At 38.1% G+C, this 16,801-nt stretch overlaps 1 protein-coding gene across 1 annotated transcript in view; it reads right to left on the minus strand.

The window, feature by feature from the left end:
- Positions 1-16,095, minus strand: part of RIT2 (Ras like without CAAX 2) — a 180,376-nt gene extending 164,281 nt beyond the window's left edge. The window contains exon 1 of the mRNA XM_052778893.1: positions 15,748-16,095. Within this exon, the coding sequence (XP_052634853.1) occupies positions 15,748-15,850 (103 nt within the window). The 5' untranslated portion in view covers positions 15,851-16,095. The remainder of the gene's footprint in view (positions 1-15,747) is intronic.
- Between the last annotated feature and the right edge of the window lie 706 nt (positions 16,096-16,801).

Here is a 16,801-nt window from a genome sequence, read left to right on the forward strand (position 1 = left end):
TATGCATCAGCTGCCACAATAACAATACCAATTATTTGATTGCTACATATCATGCAGCTTAAATTTATTTTTAAGTAAATTATGACATCATTAATCATACAGATTTATGTATTTAAAAACTGAAAATTAAAATCCAGCCACAGATTTATGGCTGTCTGGGGACTACTAGTTCACTCAAACTGTTTGTGTCTTTTCAATGCCCAAAAACTAATAAATAGATGTGCAGTTTCTAATAGTATGTATGAAGCAAGATGGTGACAGGGGAAACAACACAGGAATACACAGCCTCAAGCTACAGTCATAAACACTACATTAGTTCAGATGAAATAGTGAAGAAAATAATTTTATTTTTTATTTTTATGGTTTTTATTGCATTGATGTCTAACAAATTAACTTAACCGAAAGAAAGAGGGATGAAACCTCATCTGCCTTTAATAACTAGCACTTCAGTCAGCCTTGTCCAGTGCATACTTCAATACTGACTACTGGGATTGGTAAGAACGTGCTGGCAATCTTTGGGAATCACCATTCAGAACTGGCCATTCCCTGCCACAGAGCAGATCTAAAGATTTGCCAAGAATCCTGACGAGGTCAAGAAACTATCACGCTTTGAAAAATACCACCGGGACATGGAGAACTGCAGCCAGTATCGCAGAACTGACGAGAGCTGCCATGTGAAGGCAGCACTGCTGTCCTGCTCTGCTGTCTATCCTGCATGGCACCAAAATTGCTTGGGACACTGGCCAGTGCTGACCTGCACTATGGGCTTCAACAGATTCCTTCCAGGAAAGACAGTTCAAAGTGATTTAAGTCTCCTTGGAACTATAGGTACTTTAGCAGTGGCACCAAATGTTAGGGATACTGACCCCCTTTTTTGCCAACGATGATTTAATGATGCTATAAATATGGCATTCCTCATTTCAACTGCAAAAAAAAGTAGCATGCCATAAACTTCCTCCTGTGTGAAAAAGCTACAAGAACTCTGTAAGTACCTTAGCACCTGACCGTAATACTCAGCTGGGTTCAATGCCAATGTTCCCCGGGAACGTGTGAGGTGGCTGAACGGGAAATATTTCTACACCGCTGTGTGTACACTGCAGAGGTGGCCTACAAGTAAACCGTATGTGTGTAAGGTGCACAGCAGAAATACCTCCATGCCACCGAGACGCCCATCGGTAGTTAGATTCCAACTATGATGCTTCTAAAAAGTGAGGAAACAAAGAAACAACAGACGGTTTTTCAACAGTCAAGTTACAAACAAGGAGAAAAGAGAAGGAAAATAATGATGGCCACCACTGGCTTTGCGGCCTCTAATAGCAATTCAACAAAACAGAAGAGCATGGCAGTACCAACATATGGCTAATATGATATAAACATGATGTCACAGACACAAACTACAAAAAAAAGTTAAATCTCCTTCACTCCTTTTCAGACTATAAATTGCTGTACTGGGTCTGGCTGGGAGAGCACTAATTTTCTTCACGGCAGCCCGTACAGTGCTATGTTTTGGATCTGTTACTAAACCGGTGTTGATAACAGCCATGTTTTGGCTATTGCTGTGATATTCCATATCATACGACGTCATGCTCGGAAATAAAAGCTCAAGGAAAGCAGGACATAACGGGGACATTCACGGTTATGGCACCTGTGTTCCCGAGTAACCATCATGTGTGCTGAGGCCCTGCTTTTCAGGAGGTGGCTAAAAATCTGCCTGCCAAGGGGAAGTAGTGAATAAATTCTTTTTCCTTGCTTGTGTGCACAGCTTTTGCTTCAGCTATTCAACTGTTATCTCAAGCCACAAGTCTTCTCGCCTTCCCCTTTCTCCCTTTGCTGTAGGAGAGTGGTGTTTGGCTGTTGGCTGGGGTCAATCCACCATAATTGCTTACCCAAAGACTTAAAGTCTTAAACTTTAGAAATTTTTTCGTAACCCAGGAACTTTTATCCTGTCAGCTATTCTCTTCCATAATGTATCAAACTTGAAACAAGCTTGAGGTTCTTTGTCCTGCAAATTCTGGTATAAATTCTGTTATAATATTTGCTGGACTCAAGACTATTTAATACTTCTCCCCCAAAACTACAGAAATTACTGGGGTAATTCCTACACCTTCCCCTCTCCCTGCTCCATCCCATTTAACCATGCACTGCTTTAACCATTTTAATACAGATATTTGAGTGCGTAGGGCAGAAAACAGGGGGCAAGGCATTCTATGGTAATTTCAGATTGAGAGTCAGGAACAAATACAGATTTCTTTCTTCAACTGCATAATTTTTCCCTGTTTCCCTCCCCACCTACTCCGGTGTGTGGCTTCCCTATTAAGGTGCCTTCATTTGGATGGAACTCTCAGTATAAGAAAGAAGAGCTGTATTCTTTCTGCTCTACTGCTAAGGTCAAGCAAAGAATCTGTGTTAAGCTGCCAGTTTTCTTTGTGATATGCGAGGCAGCACAGAACACAAATTGCATTTCCACTCTCTCTTCAGCTCTTCTTTTAGATGCCACAATACTGACAGTAATCACTGAGCTGAACAGATATGACACAGAAAACACTGACGGAACAAATAAGGCCCATCCTAGCTTGGTTTTCCAGTGCTAAAGTAAATAAATATGTATTTTGTTATCAGTTTAGCTAGAGATGGTTCTGAAGATAGGTAAGTTTTTAACATCATATGTTAAACATCCTGAAATTAATATATAGAAATCAATTAGAAACATAAAAAATTTGAAATGGGAACACAAAAACTATTTCACAATAGATTATCAAATCTAAGCCCTTCAACACTGCCATATTCCTGGTAAAATACTTTATTAGCAGGAAATACACCTAAAGTAAGTTTATGAGAAAGATAAAAAGAATTTTGAAGATAGCATGGGCTCCACACACTGTACTAACATAAACAGGTGGCATTTTACATTTCCCACATCCCTCATAAATTCTACCATATGCTCAAAGGGAGAGCCTGCAAGAACAAAGAGAGAGAAGTGGGAGGAAGGAATTAGAACTCAGAAGCAAGTAATTCTATCACCAACCTCTTAACGATTTTTAGCAACCTGTTATGCACTGAACCTGAAAAGAATTATTCATGGTATTTTTCTATTGCATTGAACTTGAACTGTGAGCCAGGGAAACCTCTGATTCCCTCAGGAACTTTCATCACAGTGCAAGCTGGTATTCTGTCTACCTAGGTCATTTCCTGAGAAATCATGTCTACTACAGCCTATCTAATTTGTTCCCAATCCACATCCTGCTATTTGTTGTGACTAAATTAACATCAGCGGTGCCAAAGATATTCCCATGAGTTCCAACCCTGTAAAGTATTCACTGCCTACAATTTTTATCAACTTCATTTGAGATAGGAAAGGAACAGTTAAAAATTTCTTGGAACAAAAATTTTAATTTCTGCATTTTTCCTGCCCATAGGCCAGAAGAAAGACACTTCATTCACAAACTTATTAATGTCTTTGAATTACAACACCCTAAAGTATCCCAACACACAAAACTGGTTCAACCAATGCCTGAAACTTAATATACTAATACTCATCCAGCAGGTACAGTGATGCTTTAGAAACATACGACACAGCTTTGCAAACTAGTTTGATCCATAGTTCTTTTTACGTAAATGACATTGAGGAATAAAGGGTTTCAATCACCACGTAATTGTATTCTTTAAATATACTGTCACTGTCAATCAGTAGAAGTGGTTATCTCACTGGGTTTTGCAGAGCTTTCTATAATTCTTTGAATAACACATTGGCACTAACAACTATTTTCCTTAAAGAGTGAAAATGTGTGTTACTTTACACTTGAATAAATCTTACATGAGTATGTTTCAACGATATGTGTATTTAAATCTGTTTATAGTCACTGGCATTTTGTTTTGATTTTTCCTCCTACCACCATTTATCCACAGTTGATTATAGGGAGGTAGTTGTTTGTTTATAGGCAAGTGTGATGAGCAGTAAAAACTAGGGAATGAGAGCAAAGGTAACAGCTGGGTCACAAAGAATAAGAGAAAACATACAGAAATACATATATTTTTGCTTTGCATCTTGACATTTTTCCCAGACTGGGAAAAGACAGAAGTTAATTTTATTTCCTGGTACTGAGTGAAATATATCTCTAGTACCACTGTGATTCATTATTTTATTTGAGATTTTGGTGTGTGGACGGATCTAATTCTTCAAAGAACAGAGAAAAGTCTGACAAGTGCTGGGCCTCCCCCTGATTTCACTAGGTGTTAGGTATTGCTAAGGCTGGGGCCCACAAACTCCTCTCAGTTCTGGATGATTGTAAGAACACCACACAGGAGAAACACCGCTTTGCCTAGTAGCCCATAAATTGATATTAATGTTAGATTTACACAGCCTTGTCCATGGCTGAGGCAAGCTTCTACACCACCTGAAGAGTTGGGGAAAAAAAGGGCCGTGCCAAGAAGATTTGTGCTGCTGCCTCTCCAGCTTCTTATTGTAGAAAGTGGGTAAGAAACATGGCATAAAAAGTCACAGAGGCAGGAGAAATATGCACTAACGTGACCTCTCTATACTTTTTGGCCACCAATACCTGCAAGGATGTTGGAGTATAACCATGGGCCAGTAGCATCTAGGAGGATAAGCACAACGAAAAAACAGCATCTGAAATCAATGCTCTTTGAAGTATGAGCTACTGCCCTTTCCTTCTATCCCTTTACTCCCTTACCACTGCTTTTACTCACCTTTGTCTGGTTTTCTGTTTTCTCAATCTTTTTCCTATGCCTCTGTTTTTTCTAATTTCTTCTTCTCTATTCTTAGATGTTCACCTCTGTTACATTTCCCCCTCCCACTGCTCAGTTTGTTTCTTTTTATCTTCTGTTTTGCTTTTTTCCTAACCACTTCTCCACCCTCAAATATCACAGCCAATTCTCATTTTGAGCATGTTATCTGGAAAAAAAAAAAAAGTGGAAGCTTACGTAATTTACTACTTGTTATGTCAGACATTTAATAACTTTTAAGTATCTTGGTCAATTTTCATGGAGGAAAGATTTAAAAAATGGGTCTTTCGCCTTCCACTTTTTTAAAAACAGATCAGTAAACATTGTACCACTGAGAGACTATGATGCAAATTCACAGCTACTATTAGACACTGGAAAATCCACTGAAACTGCTGTCAGTGAAAGAAAAGCATCGGAAACCAGGTTTCTGGAGCTCACGGGGGCTGCTTGATTACTGTGATAGATTGTTCTTTCTTTTCCTCTATTCCCAGGAGAGAAATAAAGTGTCTCTAGAGCATATCTACAAACATAAGGAGACCTCAGGAGGCCCAGGAATAGACTCTGGTTGTATGCAGTCGCAGATATTGTACAAAGCAGACCTCTGGTATACTGTGTGTGATGAGTGAATAGATGACCCTGTCACCAGGCAACCCAAGCAAGTTTATTCACTGTGTAGAAAATGTCTAACGATTACTTTTTATTCAAATTGAGAAAGGAACATTATTGCTATTTAAGAAAGTTCCAGACAAAATTTTAGAGAAGGGGAAACTTAACAGCCTGCCTGGCATTCTGCATGATTTAAGAAGCTAGAGTTCTGCTGATTTGAAACAATCAAGAATTTGACAATATTTGGGTTTGGTTTTGAACATTCTGACTAAAAATCTGAAACAATGGTACATACTTTGCAAGCTGCTAAAGAGGCATTTCTGTAAAGACCCTGCAGATCCTGTTTAGCAGGCAACAGTTCGGTATAACACAGCAAGCTGTCATGCAGGTAGTAGGCTAGTAAAGTTACTAAAGGAATCACAGCAACTGACAGAGAATATGAATTTCCGCTAGTGTTCCTTTATTTTGTGCATGTGAAAATGGACTAGAATTACAAAACTGCATAGCACTCCAATGAGACTGCAAGGAAAGAAATTAAACAACAGCTCTTCTTGTAACTATAGTCAGTGTAAGTTAAAGAAGAACTACATGCATCACTTTCAGCTGATTACAGCTTTTACTTTGCAAAAGCTTATGAAATTCATTTTTAAAACTTATAACCATTTGGGGGTCCATCTTTGGGTCCCCTGAAATAATGAAATAACTAGGTTAGTTCTTGGGGTTTATCTGAATGAAAAGATAAAAACACTGCTTTACAACAGGTAAGTGAGTTGAAAACATACCTCTTTTGGAGGCCAGAATCACAATAGCCCAACCTGGCAACTCCCGAGATAGTTTTTTATACACACACACACTCTCTCTTCTTTTTTATATTCTCCACACAACTTAAAACAAAGTGGGTTTAGCCAGTGTCTCCTCTGGGATCTGCTTAGTGGGCAGGTAACGCATTAGCAAATCACTATAGCTTGCAGCAAAGTGTCTTCCCGAGACAGCAAGAGCTCTGAAACTGGGACCCTGCACAATGCTTTGGTAACATTCGATACCTGTCAGTGGAGCTGTGTGAGCACAACGAGTCTTCTAGCTTCTAGGAAAAAAAATTAGAAAGGCTTGCAGGCATAAAGGGAGACTAATTAAAGTCAATGAACAAATTAAAAGTGGAAAGGATTACCAGAGGAATGGAAGGAAATAAAATGGAAAGTATGGAAGGAAAAGTCATGAAAGCAGTAACAGAAGGAAAAAAAAAAAATCTTCCCTAATTGTGCTTTAAGAGTGTCCCTAATGGATTTAATCTCATCCAAATTCTAGCAGATAGCATGTGCCGAAAATGCTGCAGATGGCTCAGCTCAGCAGCAGGGATGGCTTGGAAGGGAAACAGTTCCTGTGGCTGCCTCAACAGATTGTTTACAACAAAAATACCGACAGTGCCCAGTCATTGTCATGAAACAGTGCTTGTTCCCTTATTTGAGACTTCAATCTGGGCATTTCAAATGGCAGATTTGTGTGTGGTTGAAATGAGGAGGGTCCTTGAGAGTTCAATTCCCGTTGTTGAGGAACAGCCCAGAAGGTTTCCTATCTCTTAATAGTAAGCAGTATGAATGGGAAAAGCTGAGCAGTATACGTCTCACTGAAATCTTCACTGTGTAAGTGAAGTCCTCGTTCAATAAATCACACCATGAAAAGCAGATTCATTAATACAACCTTCCATGAGTTCTAATCAATTCATGTCATTGTTCATGTAGAAGAGGTTTAGATGAAGGTCCCAAATCAGTAAATCCCATTTCCATCAGCAGAACAGAGAACAGGTTTTTTGCAAGTGGTGAGCTAACAGATCTACTTACCTTCCATCTGCACCACTACCCGACATACACATTCAGTGACTGTTACTGTTGGGGTGCCACCTCAGCCTGTTTCCAGTTATATAGGAGCCCTTATCCTCTAAAGGATGCACTTTAGCTCTGTGTGAGGCAACATAAATGACTTTTTTTGTACACAACAGACAAGTCCAGTCTTGAGACCAGCCTTAGGATCTCCCCTAAGCAGTCTGAACATAAAGAAAAATGCTGGTTATGTTATCAATTAATATGTATAATATGACTGAAATAACCAGGGAGCTGCTAAAGTCCTGTGTACAGCCCCCATCAGTTAATATTTAAAATAGGGAAACAATAACTAGACATAATTTATGTTTAGGACCTAACTACTAGACAATGGGGCTTTATGTTTATGTCAGAAAAGGTAATGGATTGTGGTCTGGTCAACAAACCTTGAAGAACCACTCGGAACTGCCAAGACAGAGTAAGAAGTAGGTAAAAGGTAATTGCTACAGGGGGAGATCGCAACCACCGACTCATTGACCACCTACTCAAATGAGACCACCTACTCAAAAGAAGACAATGGAGGAAGAAGACAGAGTCTGTGCACTAATTTACATGGGAGGCGAAGAAGAAAGAACCAATCATTAAGGGAAATAATGAGTATGCAGTAGTTAAATATATAAATGTGGGAATTTTTGAGACAAAGGTGTGCTGTCTTGAGACAGGCACCCATTCATGAGCATCAATGAAATTAATTTGAAAATACCTCAACTCTGTGTATTATTGGTTTGCACACTGGGTAAACGAATCTGCTTTTAGGACAACAGACAGACACATTAATAATGCCACATCAGCGACAAGTCCTGATGACTTTTAACACATTTCATAATTTTGAGGATGATAGTTTTCATTCTCCGCTATAAGAGAGTCTGAAGACGGTAAATGCTTTTTCTGCTCAGGTATATTTGCTCATTAATGCTCAATCTCTATAAAGTATTCTTCTATCTTAAATTAGCATAAACCAATTAGACTAATACAACTTTCACCAAGCTGTTCCTTTCAAAGACTATTCCACAATCTGTTCCATCTTGCTTATAAGCAAATGATTAAGGATATATATTGCTCTTATTGACCAAAGGAAGTCAGGCCTGAAGATTTCATACATCTCTAATTATACATATTTTAATTCTAATTTTACCACTTAACTGATTACTCTCCATTAAGCAGTTCTGATCCCTTTCCTCCTCAATTTTGGAAAACAGGTCTTCTTTTCTTGATATTTATTACCTTCAAACAGCATAAATTCTCTGTCCCTTGTGCCAAAGTTGCACAGACAGTGACCAGCCCACTTGCTAGCCTTATCCAAGTGGGTATTCATCATCTGCATGTTATGATGGGAGAAGCTGGATAGATCAACCCATTCACGTTACAGCTGCATCCAGTCCCATTTACATTAAATCACTGTATACATATGCAAATTGCACAATAAAGAATCATGGACTACTGGTTGACAGACCTATTTGAATATAGTCATAGTCATTTGTCATCATAAATCATATTGCGTCAGCCCTTTCATCATCTCTGTTGGTCTTCTCTGAACTCTCTCCTATTTATCAGATGGCTTCTGGTATTGAAGAAACCAGAACTGCAGACAGCTTTCTCAGTAGCCAATTGGTATCTCACATGCAGAAACCATCCTATTAAGTGCAGGAGCCATAACTGAATTCTCCACCCCTCCAGCCATTGAATTATGTGAACTGGCAAAATAATGAAAACATCTTTAACTCATTTCCCCAAGGCAAATAATTCTGACCACAAGATCTGCCCATAGTCAAGAAAATTAATAAGTAATGTGTTTAATCCTTTCAAGTGGATAATAAACACATTAAAGATAAATGAAGAATATCATAAATGGGTCCAGAATTATTTGAATCATCAGCTTCGATGGTCACAACCCAGCAAAATACTTCCAAAATAGGATAACACATATGGAAATAGAGAATTCAGGTCATCACTAGAGATGTGATAGCACAGGTGACTGTGTTGGGAGAAAGAGCAAGTAACTTAAGGGTTACTGTGGATATTTCTCTGTATGCAATCTCTGTGCACTATACCTGAACAAAAGAATTCATTATTCTCAGAGGAACAAAAAAGGACTGTCAAGAGGAAACCAGTAAGCAATCTTGCTTCTAGTAAGACCACTAATAGAATAGCATGTGAACTTTTGGAATTCATATTCAGAAAATAATGTGGAAGTACTAGGGCACTCAAATTAAGGATACAAAATGCTCTGAGCAGGAAAATAAGCTTCTGCAAGTGAGGTTTCAGACACTCAAAGTATTGAACAGAAAGAAGATCAAGGTGCGCACTGATCATTGTAGGTATTAACAGATAGGAAAGTAAGAGAATAGGGAGTTTTTCAAAGTTGTTAACAAAGAAGTGATAAGATCAAATAGGTAGAAGTTGGAATGACACAAAATTGAGCTTGAAGCAAATTCAATAGCCTACCTGTGAAGGTAACTGAAACATAAGAACCGTTTTGTTATCACAGATCACAAATATATCAGAACTCTGCATTTATAAAAATTCTCCAGTGCTTAATCTGGTTTATGGGAAAAACTGGAAGTTGCCCATACCCAGGGACGTGGTTGTCTGGCATCAGTGGGCCTTCTTTACAATGGTTTTTGGTTTTTTTCATGGAGAAAATACAACCTATACCACCACCAGTCTGCATATAACATTTGTAATTCTTCATTAGAACTATGACTGTAATTCAGTTTACAGTATCCCAGACATGACAAACTTAGCTGGTGGCTTACAGTGTTCAGTTAGGATATTTTCTCCATGGATACATAATTGTCAAGAAGTATTACTATGTCTTTTGGGCTGTACCACTCAGCATTCTGCTGTCTCCTCTCTTCCTTTCCCAGCCTTGCACTGACACTTCCACTTCACGTCACAGCTGATCACAGGTTACCGTCAGCACTATGAAGTGACCAAGGGAATTAATATGTCGTTTTGACTGACTGATACCCTTATGCTTTCAGAACTATTACCAAGCAAGGAAGTTTCTCTCTGGTCAACAAATAGATACCCTTTCTTCCTTCCCATTTTTTAAATTCTTTTTCTTCATTTGAATGAGAAATTTTGAAATTAATTATTTCCCTGAAATTCCCAGGGTCTTATATTTGGCCTTAAAAATCCAAATTACCTTTTTTCAGACAGAGGATGATGAGGGAACAAACATTTCTTTTCAGAGGGATGCAGATGTGTGTATTTATTAATTGGGTGTCTCAATTTCTATTCCAGTTAAAAAAAAGATGGGTATTTGTGCAGTCACAAGAGAAGCAGCATGAAATTAGACACCAAAAGCTATACTTATATTGACTTGGGGGGGGAGCAATTTGGTTTGCCTTAACTGTAATCCACAGCATGCCCAGACACTTGAAAGGCTACCTTTTTCACCTTGACTGATACTGACCCGTAACTTAATCCTTCACCTTCATTCTAGCTATCAGTTTGGCTCAGAAGAAAACAGAAGGCCAGACTCTTTCCATTGATCCATTTACCAGGTATTTGGGGAAGCACAGCAGCACCTGAGAGCATATTGGGTGGAAAAAAAACCAAAAAACAAAACAACAAACCAAAACCAACATACCCCCCCAAAACCCTCGTGAGAAGGTGTTTGATCAATGTATGAAGTGTGTTCTACAATACTGAGCCTTATGATGGTGTAAGAACAGCATCAGCAGACCCAAATGGTGCTTTTCAACCTCAGCTCTTTTGATGCCAGTGGAATCTCTGCCTCTGCTCTTCATCCTTTTCAGGTGTAGCCTGGATTATATGCTAATTTATCTCCAAGGGATTAACAAACAGCTGGAGTGGGCCACTTCTCCAGTACACACTCCATGGTGCTATCTCTATTTACTGGGGACTCTTCTTATGAGGACATGCTTAAAATGAACAGGCACAGAATTTGCTTTATCTAGACAGACTAAGAGATAAAACTATTCAAAAAAAAAAAAAAAACAAACCCCCAAAAAACAAAGGCAGCTGATCACATAAATAAAAGAAAATTGGGGATTTAATCTAATTCCTAGTACAGAAGTTCCCACATCACAAAACCATTGCTGTTTTCACACATTTTAGAATTTGTTTTGTACACACAATCCTGAAATTAATTGGATGAGTCACCTGTATCTGTAGAAATATGGCATTTGTGTAACATTGGCAAAAAAAAAAAAAAAAAAGAAAGAAATTAATGGGGTAAGCATGCCTCCCCTAACCAGATCAGGCTGAGAAATACATTTCTTTAGACTCTAACAACCATAAGACAATCTTTTCTTAATTCTTTCTCTTCCCGTCTTTTTTATTTTTTTAAGATTGAAGCCTGGAAATATATATCTAAATGTTTTCAAAACCTGTATATTAAAACTAAAAATACATTAGTTTTACAAAAATCTGGGGCTAACTATTTGACAATTCCTTCAATTTTTTTAAGGTGGCAACCAATAAACTGGCAATCAGTCTAAGAAATAAACCTTTAAAAATTCACATTTTCTCTAAGACAAAAAAACAACTTGCAACAAATATCTATTAATTTTTTTTTTTTTTTAAATTCCTCCTCATCTGAAATGCAACTTTCACAGGACAGGTAGCATGAAATTCACTTTGTATCTATGATACAGCAATTCTATGGATAAACATGTAATTCCATTTACGAGGAATAACAGTAGATCATCTTCACCCTTAAATAAATCAACTTTAACTAGCATTAGGGGAAAAAAAACCCCAAACTAGAATAATATTTTAATTCAGCCAAGAAGATGAACGTAAAGTTAGATTGTGGTGCAATCTGATCAGCATTTGAAGGATACCTAGGTAACAATTTTTCATTAGACAGCAGTTTTCTATTTTATTCAGTTGCACAGGCACCTCAATTTGTTCTTTTTGGTAGTCGCTGTGCAACCCCTCAGTTAATTATTGCTGATGTTTTGCAGAATGTGCTGCAGTTAATTATTATTAGTGTAATTAGTTTGCTAAATATAAGACAGCAATGCATGGTCTCAGGATTTAGAGGCTCTTTTGTATATATTTTTTGTAACACTGAAAAATAGAGCTAAACTGAGGTCTGAGCTGCATCAAACTAGGGACCAAGAGCGTACCAGGTTCACTGTCCAGATGCAAATCTCTGAAGGTATTTGTGAGCAAAACCTGTTTCAAAACCACTAAGATTCTTAGGGTTTCAACCCTACTGTCAGGCAACTTGAGGTAGGTTTGAATGGTATTGAGCTGACCCAAGACTTGTCATCAAACCAGAGAAGACCAAGTGTCAAAATCTTTTTTAAATTGAAATTTAACTATCATTAGAAAAGTGTAATTTCGGTATGGACTATAATCAAATGAGAGTCAGTAAAAAATTTACTTTTATTTTATTTCAGTTTAATTTCTGGTTCTAGCCTAATTTCGGTCTGAACTTGCAACAGAGTGTATAGCTGTATTTGATGTCAGACACAACCTACACAAAGTAATAAATTAGCATATTGCTCTGAAAACAAAAATAGTTCTACTTTCAGAAGCCTTAGACGGGATAACTCATTCTAGGGAATCTATAATTACAGTACAGAAATCAATTCCCAGGAAAAGTTACATATAGCTTTGTATATTTTAATTAAACACCACTATTACCTGTTTGTTCCAAACTCTGGGTTTTGAAGTGGTGTTTTTTCCTCCTATAAAACAGTGACAGAGATTTATTTTTTTTTTCCTGGCACTGATTTTGAAATGTGAGGACCCTTTCATAACAATTCTCAAACCATTTGCAGTTTACACATCATTACTCTGAATGTGGTGGGTATCAGACTAGGATGTGCTGAGTTTATGTTCTATTACCAATTCTTGTGAAATTTCTACTACACTGAATAGCCCAAATAACAGGAGGTTGGCTGTCCTCCTGCATTGTCTGCCATCTTGGAGCACAGAACTGAAGAGAGAAGCCTGACGACCCAAAGCAAACAGTCTATAAACACCAATGTCCAAAGAACATCCACTGTTGGTGTCTTCTTCCCCACTCCTCCCTGTCCACACATACAACCATATCCTCAGCCCCTTGTAATGAGTATGGGAATCACAAGATCAAAATGCCCAGCAGATCTCTAGAAGTGAACTATGTGCAGGGCAAAAAGAAATCTTCTAACATTTCTGCAGCTTGGTTCCTAAGGAAAATTCTTTCCAAACCTGAATTACTTAATATTGAACAAAATGAGGAATGGAAAGGCTTTTATCCAAAAGAGGTTTCCCATTCAGCAACTTAATCCTGGCTGTTACTGCTTTTATCATGACTTAAAAAGCAAAGGAAGAAGGAGAAGAAGGGGAAAGAAGCCAGGATATTACCAATACATCATCCCATATATCACTTATCTGTCAAACTCTAAACTGGAAGTTGAACTTTTTTTTTAATCTCTCATTCTACCCTGACCCTTTTTTATGGTTAAATTCATGATTTCCTGGACAGAGTGAATCTAGGTCATTAGGGGAAAGCAGAGCTCACCTTGGAGAATGAAAGCAGTCATTCAGGGCTTTTTCTGCTTTTAATCCAGTTTAAATTAATCCTGCCTATACAACAGTCAGAATGAATTCATGATTTATGGAATGACATAAATTTTTCCTTATCTCTATCAGAATTCTATCAGTTGGACTATGACTCCGGATTCTACTGAAATATTTCATGCCCATTCCACATTTGAAGTTCATAGCCAGTAAATGAGGAACAGCCCACCTCCTTTCTTCTAGACTTTTAATTCTCAGTTGCTGTTTTTCCCCCTAGAAGTTTCACTTTTGTGAAAACAACAGGTTTTCATTAAGCCCACTGAATGGCATAACCATCCACTTCATCCTATTTTTATTTCTCTAGACCACACAGACACCCAATTCTTCTTGAAAGTTATGTGGTCCTCAGCTTTGGAGATATATCATTACTTTGTGTAATCCACAGATTTGAAGGCTTTATTCTCAGGAAATCAACAGCTAACATTTTCTGAACAAGGAGATTTGAATAAACTTCATTTGTGCTTTAAAACTCTTATCTAACAGTAAATGGGAACTCTAAAATTTCCTCAGTGTGTATATAAAATTTGGCTGTTATGATTCAGTTATACTGTGAATATGGTATAGTTTGTAATATCTTTTGTTTTGGTGAATAAGTCTTCAAAATGACATCGTTCTTACAATAATATGTTTGGGAAAAATTGCTGCCATCTTTTGGATGCACTAAGAAAAAAAAAAAAAAAAAAGAAGTAGTAACATTTTACTGAAAGTTCCAGCTGACACATCCTGGATACCTGCTTTACTATGGAAAAGATAATTTGAAATTGCAGAAAGTTACTCTGAGATAACCAATATTTTCTTCTTTCCCATTTTATATAATGATCATAGCATAACATCTGTGCAAGAATTGTTTGCTTGGTTAAGCGACACTGATGGGAAATAGCTTTCACTGAAAGATGTGCCACTGAAGTTGAAGCCAAACATAACAAGAAAACAGAGATTATGAATACAGAGAGGAAATTATATACACTCCCAATATGTAATTTTTTGCATGTATACCTTGTCATTTGAATAGGAAATAAAACTTGTTTAATCTACACAATTATTACAGTTTAGTGTCACAGCTTATTTATCCTGAAATTTTTGTGGAATCTAGCCTGGGTATATTACATTATCCTTTCTGTTTGTTTGTTTTCTTCTTTTCTCTTTCTTTTGAATTTCCAGAAGATGTAATCAAATGCTTGTTGTGTGGCCAGCTCAATACACTGGCTTCTGAGACAAACACTGCACATTCAGCAAAGTCTTTTTAGGAACAGAGAATGCTAGTGTCAGTGAGAATAAATCAAAGGTGATAATATCTGGGAAAAAGAAAACATTGTCCAGAGAAAATAATGACTCCTCTGAAGAGATACCATTGTCAGACACTAGCATATCTTGCCGGCACTGGACAGTGATATTAAAATATGCTGCAAATCTACCTTATCACCTGGAGCGAGACTCCGACATGCATTCGGTAACTGTCCGGACAGGAGAGGAGACTCACACCAGCTGAGCCATAATGACGCTCAGCAAAAAAGTCAAAAGAAGACGTGGGAAAGAAACAAGTCACTGCAGGCATCTTCCACACTTTGCACTGTACAGCTGACTTTGCAGTTAGTTTCATTTCTGCCTGAGCACAAGGACCGGCAGGCCAACAAGTGACATCCACCCCAGCCACCAAACCATCACCCCTCAGCAAGTGTTAGAGTGACATGACCACTTGCTCTTAAACTAAAAGCAGCAAGCTGACCGCTCTCTCCTCATATACAATGGAGCCAAGGTTCGTTTTACAAAAATATCCAATTAAAAAGGCTTGTAACATTTCAGTCTGTAACAAATTAAGCTGACTCATTGCCCCAGTCACGAATTAGAGTCTTTTATCCAAGCCATGTGCAAGAGAAAGAGGAACGAAACCCCGCATTAAACAACATTCTTGTTCTGTGAACTTTACACTCCCAATTCACCCCTTTTCCCCCAAAATGCTGTTGCTGAAACTTACCGCTTTTGCCAACTCCCCCCGCTCCTAGCATCACCACCTTGTACTCTCTGGAGCCTGCTGAAGAATTGCTGGAGGAGCTGATAATTTCATTTTCTAGCTCCATCTTGCACGAGGCAGAAGAATGGAGCAAAAGGGAAGAAAAAGCAAGTGGCAGGTGCTTCCTCTGATCTTAAACAACTACAAAAGCTGTGTTGGGGGGGGGGGGGGGGGAAGGCAGAAAGGAAAGGTATAATGCAAGAGGTACGATTTATCAGCCTCACACTCGCTGCTGTGCCTGTGTTAGCTGGAGAAGGTCTCATAGCAACCACTTTAACAGCTTCCAATAAAAATCTCTCTCTGCCCCCTCCCAGCTCTGTATCATTCTCCGTGTTTCTTTTCCTGGGCAGAAGCAGTTTTGTGAGGCTTGAGAGCCCTGGTACCTCTGGGTGTTGCTGTGTCATTGGAATCAAATTGAGCAGAGCCTCCAGAAGAAGAAAATGTATCACATTTCTTAATTATGATGTTTGTTATTCTGTGTAGTGCTTCCTTGAATCTTAAACAATAATAAAACAGACCAAATAACCTCCTTGCCACCTTGGAGTTAAATATTCATCCTATGTTCATCAAGTTTGCTAGATTTACATTTAATCTATTAGAAGTGAAATAGCAACAACTTTTAAGAGTCTTTGTTCTTCATGAAGCTTACTGCAAAGCAGAGAAGTTTTCTAAGGTTAGGTTTGCCCCCAGATCAATTCTCTTTTAGTTCAGTTTGCATCAAGTATTTGCAGAAATAAACCAGGTATTTTGAAAAAAAGATTTGTTATTTTTCTTTTTTCCCCGCACAGAATTTCAGAAGGAGATTGGGACTGAAAGGAGGGGGAAAGACCTATTCATCCAGAAAATATCCATGTAAGGAAAGAAGAAAACCAAATTGTTCTAAGTGTTTCATACTAATAGCAAGTGATTTATCTAACCAACCGGGTCAGCCCAAATAAATAAGAATAAAGCAAAAAGTTTGTGAATGACATCCAGTGTGAAAATCTCCCACTAGAATTATTCAGAACAAAAGACTGCA

This window comes from Harpia harpyja, chromosome Z (genome assembly GCF_026419915.1).
Source record: "Harpia harpyja isolate bHarHar1 chromosome Z, bHarHar1 primary haplotype, whole genome shotgun sequence".
In the NCBI taxonomy this organism is placed as follows: Eukaryota; Metazoa; Chordata; class Aves; order Accipitriformes; family Accipitridae; genus Harpia; species Harpia harpyja.